We start from the raw sequence: 15,839 nt of genomic DNA, 5'->3' as shown, positions 1-15,839 counted from the left end.
TTCACCAGAAGACATCAAAAAAAAATCACAGGAGGCGGCAACTGCACAGAACAGCAACTAAGTCAAAAGCAGTAGCTGACCCCTTAACACAGCAGTGGTTGGTGGGAATGGGGCATTTTGCTGTTTAATACATAGGAGGTTAAGAGAAGTCGTCAGCTGGGGCATGGAGTTACAAAATGGCAGCTGTAACATCAAAATCACTGATTGACATCAAGATCTGCCTGTAACGTATACTTCCAGAAGGTGTTAAGTAATTGAAATGATGTCCTGCATGTTGACACCATTGTAAAACCTAAGTTAAAAACCACGTGACACCAGGTTATAGTACAACAAGTTTATTTGGAAATACAAGCTTTTGGAGTGTTGCTGCTTTGTCAGGCAGCTAGTGGAGTCGGGTTTTGCTATAAATTCTGTGTCCTATGCTCTTACTCCACTAGCTACCTGACAAAGGAGCAACACTCCGAAAGCTAGTGCTTCCAAATAAACCTGTTGGACTGTAGCCTGGTGTTGTGTGATTTGTTACCTTTGTTCTCCCCAGTCCAACACCAGCACATCCACATCATGTAAAACCTAAGGGCACTTGCAGCACCCAAACATGGGAGCTACTTACCTGAAGTTTGTCTTCAGGAGAGAACGCAGAAAGAGGTATGAACTAATAGGAAAAATAAACAATGCTTGCTCTTTCCATCAGTAGTAATGAAATCAATGCTACATTAAGTAATCGTGACTGTTGGACTGTGTGGCCATTATGTGTTTGACTACGTCTGTCTGTTTCCACTGTATGTTTTACTGAGATTTCTTTCCTTTGTAATATAGCTCCCTCAGCACCTGCAAACATTCATAATGAAATACATCAATAAAAAGGCACAAAAGCTCCCAGCAGAAACCTCTTGCAATGTAGTACTTCTTTAGATAGCTGCAGTCCTGTTACTATAAATGTGATTTTTACTTTGTAGCATCGGACTTCTTGAAATTAGTCATGTTTTGCATTTGTACTTACCCTACATGAGGCAAAAGTATGGGTGAAAATTACGTACAATCATTAATAAACACACATTCACCTTATCTAGGTATTTCATTTATCAGTGCATCAATCAGCTAGGGCTGTGCAGCATAGAGTAAGGCCATTCAGCCATCAATTCGCCCCCTACTATCAGGTAATAAAGAAACAAGGAGAACTTCTTTCAGAATCTGAGCAAGAATGGACTGATTAGCCCCTTGAACCTTAAGGTTATGACTGTTGTTTTTCTTTACTTCAAATTCACCTTCCCACTCTATTGGCACATTCAAATCATGTGATTTTCCCTAAAACTGTACGGCAGAGGAGCAGAAGTAGGCCTATCAGTTCATCGAGTCTACTCCACCATTCAATGAGATTACAGCTGATCTGATGATCCTGAATTCCATTTTCCTGCCTTTTCCCCATAACCCTTAAATAATACTTGATTCCAACATCCTTACAACCCTGATGAAGGAGTGTTGTGATTTTAACTAAACCTGTTGGACTATAACCTGGTGTCCTGTGATTTTTGACTTTGTCCACCCCAGTCCAACACCAGCACCTCCATATCATGGCTTAAAAATTATTGTCACCTGAAATACAACTGGAAGGATTGCCTTATGAGGAGACTTTGAGTAGGTTAGGCCTGTTCTCGTTGCAGGTTAAAAGAATGAGAAGCAACCTTAATGAAACATTTAAGATTCTTAGGGGGCCTGACAGGGTAAATGCAGTGGGAGAGTCCAGGACCAGAGGGTATCATCTCAGAATGAGGGATTATCCTTTTAAGATGAAGATGAAGACGAAATTTCTTCTCTCATAGGGTCATTACGCTTTGAAACTGTCCACCACAGAGAGCAGTGGAGGTTGATTTAATCAAGACTTGATCTGCACATGAAAGGTTCCACCGTCCTGTACCAAACAAAAGCAAGGGAGTGGCCCTAGCCAAGATTTTAGTTGACACCTTGATGAAAAAGATTCTGTGGTCATCATGTGTTTGGGAGTTTGACTGAGTGCAAATTAACTGCAGCATTTCCAACATTACAATAGTGCTATTGGATTCTGGGTAATCCAAGATGGAGGACAGGAAAAATTTCTAGCTGTAAGAGCTGCTCCTTTTTTTTGAGGTATTTTAGGTGCTAGAGGTGATTTCCTCAAATTCCAGGAGCAGCAAATACAGTTTCATATGCTGTTGCATTGTTTTGGAGCTTTGAAAGAAAAGTCAAAACAACAGCAGTTTTAAAAGGGAGAAGAGCAGACGAAAGCAGCACATGGTGAGGACAGTGCGTGAGAGAGAGAGAGAGAACATGCACAGTTACTGCCTTTGCTGTTTTTGAATTCATGTGTCGCTGGACATCAGAGTGCACCTGGGAAAATTAACAAACAGTGAATTTCAACACAAAATCAGATAAGTTAATTGTTGTTTTAAGTCTGTCCAAGAGAAAGGCTGTATTAGTGAGTACAGTGGGTTATTTCTTGATTATGTGTTTTTGGAGATAAGTCTCTTGATTAAACTTAAAGTATAAGCCATAGCTCTTAAATTAACCTGGTGCAGTGTTTTGTAGAGGAATAAGACAGTGTTATTTTCTGGGTCTGTAGATTGTGAAGGAGCAAAAATGGCCTTTGCAGTGATATGTACTACTTGTCAGATATGGGAGTTTAAAGAGAGTTGAAGGGTTACTGTGGATTATATCTGCCATAAGTGCTATCGGATGCAAATTTTATCAGATCGAGTGGATCGGTTGGAGAGACAGATGGAAGCGATGAGGAATTTGCAACAGCAACAGTGTGTGATGGATGGCAGTTATAAGAAGGGGGGAATGTCTCAGATAAGGTCACATAGATGGGTTAACTCCAGGAAAGGTAAGAGAGGTCAGCACCTAGGGCAGGAATCTTTTGTGGATATACCCATTTCAAACAAGTATGCTGTTTTGGAAAACATAGGGGTGATGGATTCTCAAGGGATCGTAGCACGAACAGCCAAGTTTCTGGTATTGACACTGGCTCTAATGCAATGAGGGGTATGTCAGCTTCCAAGAGATCAATTGTGTTAGGGGATTCTGTAGTCCGAGGCACAGACAGACGTTTCTGGGGCCAGCAGAGAAAAAGCAGAATGGTGTGTTGTTTCCCTGGTGCTAAGATCAAGAATGTCTCAGAGAGGGTGCAGAATGTTCTCACGGGGGAGAGGGGCCAGCAAAAGGTCATTGTCCACATTGGAACCAACAATATAGGCAGGGAAAAGTTGAGATTCTGAAGGGAGATTACAGAAAGTTAGGCAGAAATTTAAAAAGGAGGTCCTCAAGGGTAGTAATATCTGGATTACTCCCAGTGCTACAAGCTAGTGAGGGCAGAGATAGGAGGATAGAGTAGATGAATGCATGGCTGAGGAGCTGGTGTATGGGAGAAGGATTCACATTTTTGGATCATTGGAATCTCTTTTGGGGTAGAAGTGACCTGTACAAGAAGGACGGATAGCACCTAAATTGGAAGGGGACTAATATACTGGCAGGGAAATTTGCTAGAACTGCTTGGGAGGATTTAAACTAGTAAGGTGGAGGGGTGGGACCCAGGGAGATAGTGAGGAAAGAGATCAGAGATGGGTACAATTGAGAACAGATGTGAATCAAACAGCCAGGGCAGGCAGGGACAAGGTAGGACTAATAAATTAAACTGCATTTATTTCAATGCAAGGGGCCTAACAGGGAAAGCAGACAAACTCAGGGCATGGTTAGGAACATGGGACTGGAATATCATAGCAATTACGGAAACATGGCTCAGGGATGGGCAGGACTGGCAGCTTAGTGTTCCAGGATACAAATGCTACAGGAAAGATAGAAAGGGAGACAAGAGAGGAGGGGGAGTGGCATTTTCGATAAGTGACAGCATTACAGCTGTGCTGAGGGAGGATATTCCCGGAAATACATCCAGGGAAGTTATTTGAGTGGTACTGAGGAATAAGAAAGGGGTGATCACCTTATTGGGATTGTATTGCAGACTCCCTAATAGTCAGGGGGAAATTGAGAAACAAACTTGTAAGGAGATCTCAGCTATCTGTAAGAATAATAGGATAGTTATGGGAGGGGATTTTAACTTTCCAACATCGACTGAGACTACCATAGTGTTAAAGGTTTAGATGGAGAGGAATTTGTTAAATGCGTACAAGACAATTTTCTGATTCAGTATGTGGATGTACCTACTAGAGAAGGTGCAAAACTTGACCTACTCTTGGGAAATAAGGCAGGGCAGGTGACTGAGGTGTCAATGGGGGAACACTTTGGGGCCAGCGACCATAATTCTATTCATTTTAAAATAGTGATGTAAAAGGATAGATCAGATCTAAAAGTTGAAGTTATAAATTGGAGAAAGGCCAATTTTGACGGTATTAGGCAAGAACTTTCAAAAGCTGATTGGAGGCAGATGTTCACAGGTAAAGGGAAGGCTGGAAAATGGGAAGCCTTCAGAATTGAGGTAACAAGAATCCAGAGAAAGTATATTCCTGTCAGGGTGAAAGGGAAGGCTGGTAGATATAGGGAATGCTGGATGACTAAAGAAATTGAGGGTTTGGTTAAGAAAAAGAAGGAAGCATATGGCAGGTATAGACAGGATAGATCGAGTGAATCCTGAGAAGATTATAAAGGAAGTAGGAGGATACTTAAGAGGGAAATCAGGAGGGCAAAAAGGGGACATGAGATAGCTTTGGCAAATAGAATTAAGGAGAATCTGAAGGATTTTTACAAATATGTTAAGGACAAAAGGGTAACTAGGGAGAGAATAGGGCCCCTCAAAGATCAGCAAGGCGGCCTTTGTGTGGAGCCACAGAAAAGGGGGGAGATACTAAATGAATATTTTGCATCGGTATTTACTGTGGACAAGGATATGGATGATATAGACTGTAGGGAAATAGATGGTGACATCTTGCAAAATGTCCAGATTACAGAGGAGGAAGTGCTGGATGTCTTGAAATGGGTAAAGGTGGATAAATCCCCAGGACCTGATCAGGTATACCCGAGAACTCTGTGGGAAGCTAGAGAAGTGATTGCTGGGCCTCTTGCTGAGATATTTGTATCATCGATAGTCACAGGTGAGGTGCTGGAAGACTGAGGGCTAGCAAATGTGGTGCCACTGTTTAAGAAGGGCGGTAAAGACAGGCCAGAGATCTATAGACCAGTGAGCCTGACCTCAGTGGTGGGCAAGTTATTGGAGGGAATCCTGACGGACAGGACGTACATGTATTTGGAAAGGCAAGGATTGATTCAGGATAGTCAACATGGCTTTGTGCATGGGAAATCATGTCTCACAAACTTGATTGAGTTTTTTTGAAGTAACAAAGAAGATTGATAAGGGCAGAGCAGTAGATGCGATCTATATGGACTTCAGTAAGGCGTTCGACAAGGTTCCCCATGGGAGACTGATTAGGAAGGTTAGATCTCTTGGAATTAAAGGGGAACTAGCCGTTTGGATACAGAACTGGCTCAAAGGTAGAAGACAGAGGGGGGTGGTGGAGGGTTGTTTTTCAGACTGGAGGCCTGTGACCAGTGGAGTGCCACAAGGATCGGTGTTGGATGCGAGCATAAGAGGTACAGTTAGTAAGTTGACACCAAAATTGGAGATGTAGTGGACAGTGAAGAGGATTACCTCAGATTACAACAGGATCTTGACCAGATGGGCCAATGGGCTGAGAAGTGGCAGATGGAGTTTAATTCAGATAAATGTGAGGTGCTGCATTTTGGGGAAAGCAAATCTTAGCAGGATTTATACACTTAATGGTAAGGTCCTAGGGAGTGTTGCTGAACAAAGAGACCTTGGAGTGCAGGTACATAGCTTCTTGAAAGTGGAGTCACAGGTAGATAGGATAGTGAAGGCGGCGTTTGGTATGCTTTCTTTTATTGGTCAGAGTATTGAGTACAGGAGTTGGGAGGTCATGTTGCAGCTGTACAGGACATTGGTTAGGCCACTGTTGGAATATTGCATGCAATTCTGGTCTCCTTTCTATCGGAAAGATGCTGTGAAACTTGAAAGGGTTCAGAAAAGATTTACAAGGATGTTGCCAGGGTTGGAGGATTTGAGCTATAGGGAAAGGCTGAACAGGCTGGGGCTGTTTTCCCTTGAGTGTCGGAGTCTGAGAGGTGACCTTATAGAGGTTTACAAAATTATGAGGGGCATGGATTGGATAAATAGACAAAGTCTTTTCCCTGGGATTAGGGAATCCAGAACTAGAGAACATAGGTTTAGGGTGAGAGGGGAAAGATATAAAAGAGACTTAAGGGGCAACTTTTTCACGTAGAGGGTGGTACGTGTATGGAATGAGCTGCCAGAGGATGTGGGGGAGGCTGGAACAATTGCAGCATTTAAGAGGCATTTGGATGGGTACATGAATAGGAAGGGTTTGGAGGGATATGGGCCGGGTGCTGGCAGGTGGGACTAGATTGGGTTGGGATATCTGGTTGGCATGGACAGGTTGGATCGAACAGTCCGTTTCCATGCTGTGACTCTATGACTCCATTTCAAGAATTATTCCATTGGATTCTCAGCATTTTGATGCATCCATGGTTCTGAAAAATGCTTTCAGTGCAAGTCTTTCATGTTTATGTTCCCCCAAACTTAAATTTAAATAATTTTCAAGAGTATTTCTTGTGTTCGGCTGCTTCAGATGCTCTGTTATCTGAATAAATGACTTATTACAAAATGTGTTGTTTCTTTTATCGGCTGCTTCAAAGCTGAATACTCTTACTAGAACATTATTTTCTCCAAATAGTCCCCTTTCTCAGAAAAAAAAAGCAACCTTTCCAAGTATTGTCATTTGCAATTACCTGTTTCCCAATTGGTCACCTAAATACTCTTGTAAAGAGAGATCGAGTCCCACTGAGGGTATGTTGTGGAATATCAGGACTGTGTTGGAAAATTAAAGTTATTAAATTTTATTTTTCACATAAAATAATAATTGGCGTAGAATTGTACTCACCTCTTTTACTGAAGTGAATAAAATTGGCTTACACAACTCTGTTAATTAAACGAAGAAGGCTTCACCTCTGACCCCCCAATCCGACCCGTGCTGATGGGATCAAAAGTCTGTCTCCGACAACCATACGCACAATGAGCTTCAGCAGTTACAGTCCCAATCCCTACTGGGCATAAGGCAAAAGATTCCAAGTAATCAAAGACTCCTGCCAGCCCAGTTATACTCTCTCCCATTGGGCAGACGATATAAAAGTTTATCTACACATACAAACAGATTCATGAACAGCATCTTCCCTGCTCTTATCAGACTTTTGAATGGATCTCTCTAATGGTAAATGAAAACCCGAAAGACCCTTGGACAAGTGGGAAGTTTTTCCCTTTTTGATTTTGAAATTGTCTATCAAATATCCTTTTAAGACTTTTCTTCAAGGAAAACGACACAACCTCTCAAATCTATCCTCGTAACTAAAATGTCTCATCCTTGGAAACATTCTTGTGAACCTCTACTGCGCAGTCTCCGATGCGTTCACATGCTGCTCAAAGTATTGCACCCAATACCCTCCCCACGTGGGCCATCTAGTTTCTCATACAAGTTCAGCTTATCCTCCATTTGTACTCTGTGCTCATATTGATAACGCCTGGAATGTTGTGCTTTATTAGCTTCTCTCTCCACCTGTTTTTCCACCTTTAATGGTTTATGCAAATACACATCTGTTTACTCTGTCCTGTGCATCCTGTAGTACTTTAGTGTATGCAGGAATTGCAAAGCCTGTGCCCACACCTCCATCCAAGGCCCCAAAGGAGCCTTCCACATCCAAAGTTTCACCTGCATTTCCACCAATGTCATTTATTGTATCCGTTGCTCCTGATGCGGTCTCCTCTACATTGGGGAGACTGAACGCCTTCTCACAGAGTACTTTAGGGAACATCTCCAGGACACCCGCACCAATCAACCCCACTGCCCTGTGGCCCAACATTTCAACTCCCCCTCCCACGCTGTCATGAATATGCAGGTCCTGGGCCTCCTCCATCGCCACTCCCCCATCATCCGACGCCTGGAGGAAGAACGCCTCATCTTCCGCCTTGCAACACTTCAACCCCAGGGCACCAATGTGGATTTCACCAGTTTCCTCATTTACCCTCACCCCACCTTACTCAGTTCCAACCTTCCAGCTCAACACCATCCTCACGACCTGTCCTACCTGACAATCTTCCTTCCCACCTATCCATTCCATCCTCCTCTCTGACCTTTCACCTTTATCCCCACCTCCATCCACCTATTGTACTCTTTGCTACCTTCTCCCCAGCCCCACCCCCCCTCTCATTTATCTCTCCACCGCTGAGGCTCCCAGCCTCACTCCAGATGAAAGGTTCCTGCCCGAAAATGTTGATTTTCCTGCTCCTGACCTGCTGTGCTTTTTCAGCACCACTCTAATCTAGACTCTGATCTCCTGCATCTGTGGTCCTCACTTTCACCTTTAGTGTATGCTGTCTGTCCATATTCTTCTGACCAGGATGCATTATCTCAACTTCTTCACATTGAACTTCTTTTGCTACCTATCTGCCCACTCCACCATTTTGTCAATATCCCTATCCTGTCCTACTGTCGACAATGCTCCTAAGTTTCGTACAATCCACAAACTTTGAATGTATCACCTATATGCCAAGGCCAAGATCATTCAGGTAGAAAAGCAAGCGTAACAACACTGGACCTTGAAGAACTCTTCCTCCAGCTTGAAAAATATCCATTAACCGTTACACTCTGTTTCTTATCCCTCAGCCAATGTTGTATCTACATTTCAGATGTCCCTTTTATTCCTTGAGCTCTAATTTTAGTCCCAATCCTGCTGTGCGAATCCGATCTGGTTCCTCCCGCCCAACTATCAGTCTCCTTCCTGCTATTCCAGTCTTAGTGCAGAAACTCTGATTTGCTCTTCCTGAATCTATAACATGGGCTGCAAAGAATGAATTCATCAATTATCAATACTGGGTATATTTTGATCAGTATACGTCAGTTGTGCACTGGCCAAAATTGGGGAAAAGTTGAAAACTTCTTAAAACTCTGAGTAATGTTTTAGTAATAGAATGGAGGACTTGGTTATATTCAAGTTATGGACTTGAATTCCGTCTTTTGCTTTCTGCAAAGAGATTTAACTCTAGTACAGACTTTTGGAATGACAATCATCTAACTGCGCAGTATGGGGTCCCAAAAAAAAGGTCAAGGATAAATTGTAAGACTGTCTGCTTCTAGCACCCATCACACCAATTTGAAACTTTGGGATAAACACTCTCCTGAATGTTTAGAATCATAGAATCCCCATAGTGTGGAAGCAGGTTATTCGGCTCGAGTCCACACCAACCCTCTGAACAGCAGCCCACCCTGACCCAACTCTGCTCCACTATCCTGTAACCCTGCAGTTCCCATAGCTAATGCACCTAGCCTGCACATCTCTGGACTGTAGGAGGAAACTGGAGCACCGGAGAACAATCATGCCGAATGCGCAAACGTCACACAGACAGTCACCCAAGGATGAGTGCCTGGCACTCTGAGGCAGCAGTGCTAACTGCTGAGCCACCACATTACCCTTTTGTGGTGCTGTCAGTCAAGATTTCACAGCAAGAGAGTGAGCATTCTGTAAACAATCACCCCAGATGTCCTTGAGGGATATCCAGTGTCAAATAAAACCAATTCAGTAATTCCATGTGGGAACAATAAACTCAGACATGCCCTCAAGTACAATTCTTCTACTTTCCAAGAATAAACAGATTACCATTGTAGTGAAATGAGACCAATTATGAGGCAGTGAGCCATCTCAGCAGTGGACACTCTCGAACGAACATGCCTGCTCCCATATGTTAAATTACAACCAGAGAATCATGTCTAATAGGCACACTGCCAAAACCCTTTCACCCAATAGTCATTGTTCTAATTTGTACTTTTGAAGAAAACAAATGGGAAAAGAAACTGTGAAGCCTTAAATTATTCCGAGCATGTCATTTCTCTCACAGCTCAATGTTAAGCCATGGAAGCTGATGTAAAACAGCATTGTGAAATAGTGATGCTGGGCTTGATTGTATTTTCCTCATGAGATTTCCATACTCCTGCGGTATTTGTTGGTTTAATAGCACAGATATGCTTGACTTTGATTTAAATTGTGTGGGTGTTACTTTCTAACTTGCAACATGGCCTATTCTCAGACTCGGAGCAAAAATAGTTTCTATCAAAGCTCCCAGATGATTCACTTTTGATAGACTTGTTAATAATAGTGTACTTGCCTGAGAGATGCAGTTCAATCACTTGCTTTCTTTTGCCTTTCCGTTTCAGGTGCTGACATTGTGCAGTGGTTGATGAAAAGCCTAAACATTGAAGATCAAGGTAATGAAATACTGGAGATTGAGTTTAATTTTTAAAAAAACTGCAGTCTTAATTTGAAGTTATCTTGTGATTGCTTTTGCAAAAGCCTGTCAAATCTCTGACAATAGGACAGTCATGATTGCATTTTGGTGAATGCGGATGCAGGACTGTGAGAATTATAAAGCCATGTAGACCTGGGAGCAGGCAAGTGCCAACTGTGAAGCAAAGCGATGTACACACTTTGGTTTAGCAGTTGAACACTGTTTCCAGCGAATTTCCCTCATAACATGTGACAGCAGAGAATAACAAAACAAGTCATGCTACTGATTATAACAGACTCTGTTCACTTTCTAGAGGAACATATTTTCCCCTTTGGTCGTGGAGTCATTCAGCAGAGAAACGGACCCTTCAGCCCAACTCATCCATGCTGAGCAAGGCCCTTCGGCCCAACAAGTCCACACTGACCCTCTGAGGAATAACCTAACCACCACCCCCCCACCCCCGACTAATGACCTAACAACTATAGCCAATTCACCTGACTTGCATATCTTTGGAATGTGGGAGGAAACCGGAGCACCGGGAGGGAACCTATGGAGACACAGGGAGAATGTGCAAACTCCACACAGACAATCACCCAATGCTGAAATCGAACCTGGGACCCTGGCATTGTGAGGTAGCAGTGCTAACCACTGAGCCACCATGCCACCCCTGCATTTGGCCCATATCCCTCTGATTTTTGCCTATTCATGTACCTAATCAAATATCTTGTAAATTTTGTCATTCTAATTCCACCTATTACGTCCTCTGGCAGTTCATTCCACACATGAACCACCCTCTACTTTTTGTCATTTACATAAATGATTTGGATGCGAGCATAAGAGGTACAGTTAGTACGTTTTGCAGATGACACCAAAATTGATGTAGTGGACAGCGAAGAAGGTTATCTCAGATTACAACAGGATCTGGACCAGGTGGGCCAATGGACTGAGAAGTGGCAGGTGGAGTTTAATTCCGATAAATAGAAGGTGCTGCATTTTGGGAAAGCAAATCTTAGAAGGACTTATATACTTAATGATAAGGTCCTAGGGAGTGTTGCTGAACAAAGAGACCTTGGAGTGCAGGCTCATAGCTCCTTGAAAGTGGAGTTGAGGGTAGATAGGATAGTGAAGGCGGCAATTGTTATGCTTTCTTTTATGGGTCAGAGTATTGACTACAGGAGTTGGGAGGTCACGCTGCGGCTGTATAGGACATTGGTTAGGCCACTGTTGGAATATTGCGTGCAATTCTGGTCTCCTTCCTATCGGAAAGATGTTGTGAACCTTGAAAGGGTTCATAAAAGATTTACAAGGATGTTGCCAGGGTTGGAGGATTTGTACTACAGGGAGAGGCTGAACAGGCTGGGGCTGTTTTTCCTGGAGCATCAGAGGCTGAGGGGTGACCTTATAGAGGTTTACAAAATTATGAGGGACATGGATAAGGTAAATGGGCAAAAGTCTATTCCCTGGGGTCAGGGGGTCCAGAACTAGAGGACATAGGTTTAGGGTGAGAGGAGAAAGATATAAAAGAGACCTAAGGGGCAACCTTTTCACACAGAGGGTGGTACATGTATGGAATGAACTGCCAGAGGAAGTGATGGAGGCTGGTACAATTGCAACATTTAAGAGGTGTTTGGATGGGTATATGAATAGGAAGGGTTTGGAGGGATATGGGCCGGGTGCTGGCAGTTGGGACTACATTGAGTTGGGATATCTGGTCAGCATGGACGGATTGGACTGAAGGGTCTGTTTCCATGCTGTACATCTCTATGACTCTGTGAAAAAGTTGCCCCTCGGGTCCCACTTAAATCTCACCTTAAAAGTATACCCCCTGGTTTTGAACTCCCCCAACCTAGGGAAAAGACCTTTGCTTTCCACCCTATCTATGCCCCTCAAGATTTTATAAGCCTTTATATAGTCAACCCTCAACCTCCTACACTCCAGTAAAAAACGTCCCAACCTCTCCTTATAACTCAAACCCTCCAGTACCGGCACCATCCTGGTAAATTTTTTCTGAACCCTCTCCAATTAGGAGAGTTCTTTCAATTGTTGTTGCTTTTTGGCTGGGCAGGAAGCCAAAAAGTAGACTTATGACCACCTCACCCTTATGGAGCTCACAGTCACCTCTGCTGTTTCAACTCAAAGCCTGTACCTACAGGGACGGTGTATAATTCTGGTGGTATTCTCAATCCAGTTGCTTGTGGGCATAGAACTACATCACAATACGATCTCCAATTAGGTACTGATTCAATAATCTCCCCTTGACCGGGCGCAGTGTGGCTCAGCTTGGAATGCTCATTTTAATCCTAATTCTGATTCTGGGATGTGCAGCATGTAATTTGGGCAGATAGACTTGATTATCTTACTGCACGATCGCTAAATTACAACCTTAGCATGTTTGCTACTTGACTTGAGGAAGCGTCGCTGGACCCAAAATGTTAACTCTGATTTTGCTTCACAGCTGCTGCTAGACCTGCTGAGTTTTTCCAGCAACTTCTGCTTTTGTTGCAACTTGACTTGCTGCTTGAACATTGGCTAATTACACAAGATAGATTTCCTCCTTATTGCTGACATACTGCATTGTATAAATGCATACAAAATTTTCACAATACAGGCCCATGGAGATGTAAAATGATGGAAGATTAGGAAGCTGAGCTCTCAAATTGTATTTCTGTAGTTTTGCTGATGATTGGAATTAATTCTGAACTTGACATTAGTTTGAAGAATCAAGAGATAATGCTGGAAAAAGCAGGTATAAATGAGTGAATAAGTTGAATGAATCAATAAATGAATCCTTTCTGATGGGAAAATTCTTCTTTCTTGAGAAATCAAATTAGTTTGTTCAAGGATGTTCAGTAGAGTACCCAGAAAGAGGGTATGACATTTTGTTAACTGCGGTACAATGAGATTCATGTAAATTATGATGATGTGACTGATCACATGACTGCTAGCAGTGAGCGATAGGTCACCAGTTGAGAATGAGCATATGAAGAGAGAAGTCTGAAAGTACAGCACTGGAGAGCTGTAATTTAAAACCTACTATGTGCTGATATAAGTAAAGGAATGTTACTGCACAAACTGAGATGAGGAACCCTGGAGTCAGAGATAATTAGTACAGAAGCAGACCCTTTGGTTCTATTCATCCATGCCAACTAGATATCCTAACTTAATCTAGTCCTATATGCCAGCATTTGGCCCATATCCCTCTAAATCCTTCCTATTCATTTACCCGTCAACATGGCTAAAGGGTCTGTTTCCGTGCTGTACATCTTTATGATTCTATGCATTTTAAATGTTGTAATTGTACCAGCCTCCACCACTTCCTCTGGCAGCTCATTCCATACACACACCATCCTCTGTGAAAAAGTTGCCCATTTTAAAAGGGTCCTTTTCCCCTCTCACCTGAAACCTATGCCTTCTTGTTTTTGACTTCCCCACCCCAGGTAGAAATCCTTATCGATTTACATTCATGCTTATCATGACTTTAAAAATCTCTACAGGGTCACTCCTCAGCCTCCCATGCTCAATGGAAACAGCCCCAGCCTATTCAATCTCTCCCTATAGCTTAAACCCTCCTTGTAAATCTTCTCGGAACTTTTTCCAAGTTTAACAACATCCTCCCTGTAGCCTAATTAGAGATCAGGAGCAAGCTGCGTGTACAAGCATACACAGCCTTAGACACACCACATACCTCAATGTCCAAGTTGCAATATTGGCTTGAAACAAGGGTGTACAAATGGACCTATTATATGCTTGAATATTTTGATGATCTTGGATATTATAAATCAACAACTTATCTCACAGTTCTCTCTTGTAAACCATTCTGTGCTAATCACTAACCTATCAGTCTTCAGCTCTTGCTGTACAAATCTACAACATTTAATAGTCATCTCCTTATACTCCTTTCAAACTTGATAGCATCCACACTCCCCTTCCTTGCTTATTAATGAAAGATTGACAGTTTGGATTGAAGTCCCATCCCAGGCAGTTGTTGTAAGCGGGGGAAATAAATTGGAAAATTACAATAGAGTATTGCCTTTTGCTCTAAGCGACAATTGTTTCATTAGAATCTCACATATCCATACAGAAAACCAATCTACAGCTTGATGTATTTGCTAACTTGCAATTTGGAAGGACTTTGAGAACCAACCATTGCAGACTCTGTTGCACAAACAAGTGAAAGTGGTTTTCGATGATGAGAAATCTCCAAATGCAATAAATAGGTAGAAGGAGTGGGTCAGAAATTAGAAAGCCCTTGGGTAAAACTGAATCATGGTAAAACAATGATTGCTCAAATTATAATTGTTTCATTCCTTTTTTCACAGGTGAAGCAATACACTTAGGAAGTCTCATCGCTGCACAAGGGTACCTGTTCCCTATCTCAGACCACGTGCTCACATTAAAGGATGATGGTACATTCTACAGATTTCAGGTGAGTAAGCATCTCATCTTCTCTAGAACCAACACACCCTTCTCTAAGATACTTTAAACAATAAAAATGTTTACCTGTCAATGTTAAACACTATTCCAGTGTTTATTCCATTGTCTCTTTGATGCATTCCCATCAACTCCGTTCAATCTACCTTGACAAGACCAGGAGATTCCACATCCCTGGTCTTTCAGCTAATAAGAGCAAAGTCAGAAATCACAACACCAGATTATAATCAAACAGGTTTATTTGAAATCACAAGCTTTAGAATGCTGGTCCTTGCTAGCTGAAGAAGGACTAGTGCTCCGAAAGCTTGTGATTTCAAATAAACCTGTTGGACTGTAATCTGGTGTCGTATGACTTCTGACTTGGTCCACCCCAGTCCAAACACTGGCACCTCCACAGAGTAAGAGCAAGACTAGGGGCTAATCTGCCTTGTCCCATCAAGGCCAGTGTCATATCTTTGATATGGATTGAATTTTTAAATTAGGAAATGTGTTTGGATTTAGCCTCACGGAATGGGATGCAGGAGCAACCTCTGGGTAGGGGAAGATTTATTTCAAGCTTCCCGTCTTAAACTCTGCAGTCTTCCCGCAACCTAGCGGGTCCCACATCTGCCAAGCACAAGACAGTCCCTTTAACTTAGCAGAGTGTGGGGCCAGGCATAAAAAAATGTAAAGGGCTCATGTACTTAAGTATATAGTCTGTAACTATAATAGTAAATTAGTGGGAAAGTTGCTCAGTCTTCTCTTTCCCATTAGCAGCAGCATATTGACTTTCTGCCCTACAATGTACGTAGAGGGAATAGCAGTTGGTTTTTATCTGGTGCAGACATCGGTCACCACTGTGGAAATGGTGTCTCCCTCTCACACTGTGAACTTTGGCAGCTCAGTGCATCTTAACAACGACATTTGAATGTGCATTATTTCAGAATGTCTCAAGACCTCTGTGCTTCAAACTGTTTAAAATAAAATCATTCCATGTAATGATCCGTGCGAAAAGCTGCAAGCTGAGTAGAAATAGAGTATTTGTCAGCTTACTAGATAGTTATTATTGCAGACCATT

General features: G+C 42.5%; 1 protein-coding gene across 7 annotated transcripts in view; it reads left to right on the top strand.

Moving 5' to 3' along the window:
• The window catches only part of rgs6 (regulator of G protein signaling 6), a 175,819-nt gene that overhangs the window by 75,826 nt on the left and 84,154 nt on the right, over nucleotides 1–15,839 (top strand). For 5 of the 7 annotated variants that reach the window (XM_060828337.1, XM_060828338.1, XM_060828335.1 and 2 more), the window contains exons 2-3: nucleotides 10,281–10,331; nucleotides 14,671–14,777. In XM_060828337.1, coding sequence (XP_060684320.1) covers nucleotides 10,281–10,331; nucleotides 14,671–14,777 — 158 coding nt within the window. The remainder of the gene's footprint in view (nucleotides 1–10,280; nucleotides 10,332–14,670; nucleotides 14,778–15,839) is intronic. The other 2 variants (XM_060828336.1, XM_060828339.1) reach the window with 2 other exon arrangements.

This window comes from Hemiscyllium ocellatum, chromosome 8 (genome assembly GCF_020745735.1).
Source record: "Hemiscyllium ocellatum isolate sHemOce1 chromosome 8, sHemOce1.pat.X.cur, whole genome shotgun sequence".
Taxonomy (NCBI): Eukaryota; Metazoa; Chordata; class Chondrichthyes; order Orectolobiformes; family Hemiscylliidae; genus Hemiscyllium; species Hemiscyllium ocellatum.
This window is presented reverse-complemented; position numbering and strand designations above follow the sequence as displayed.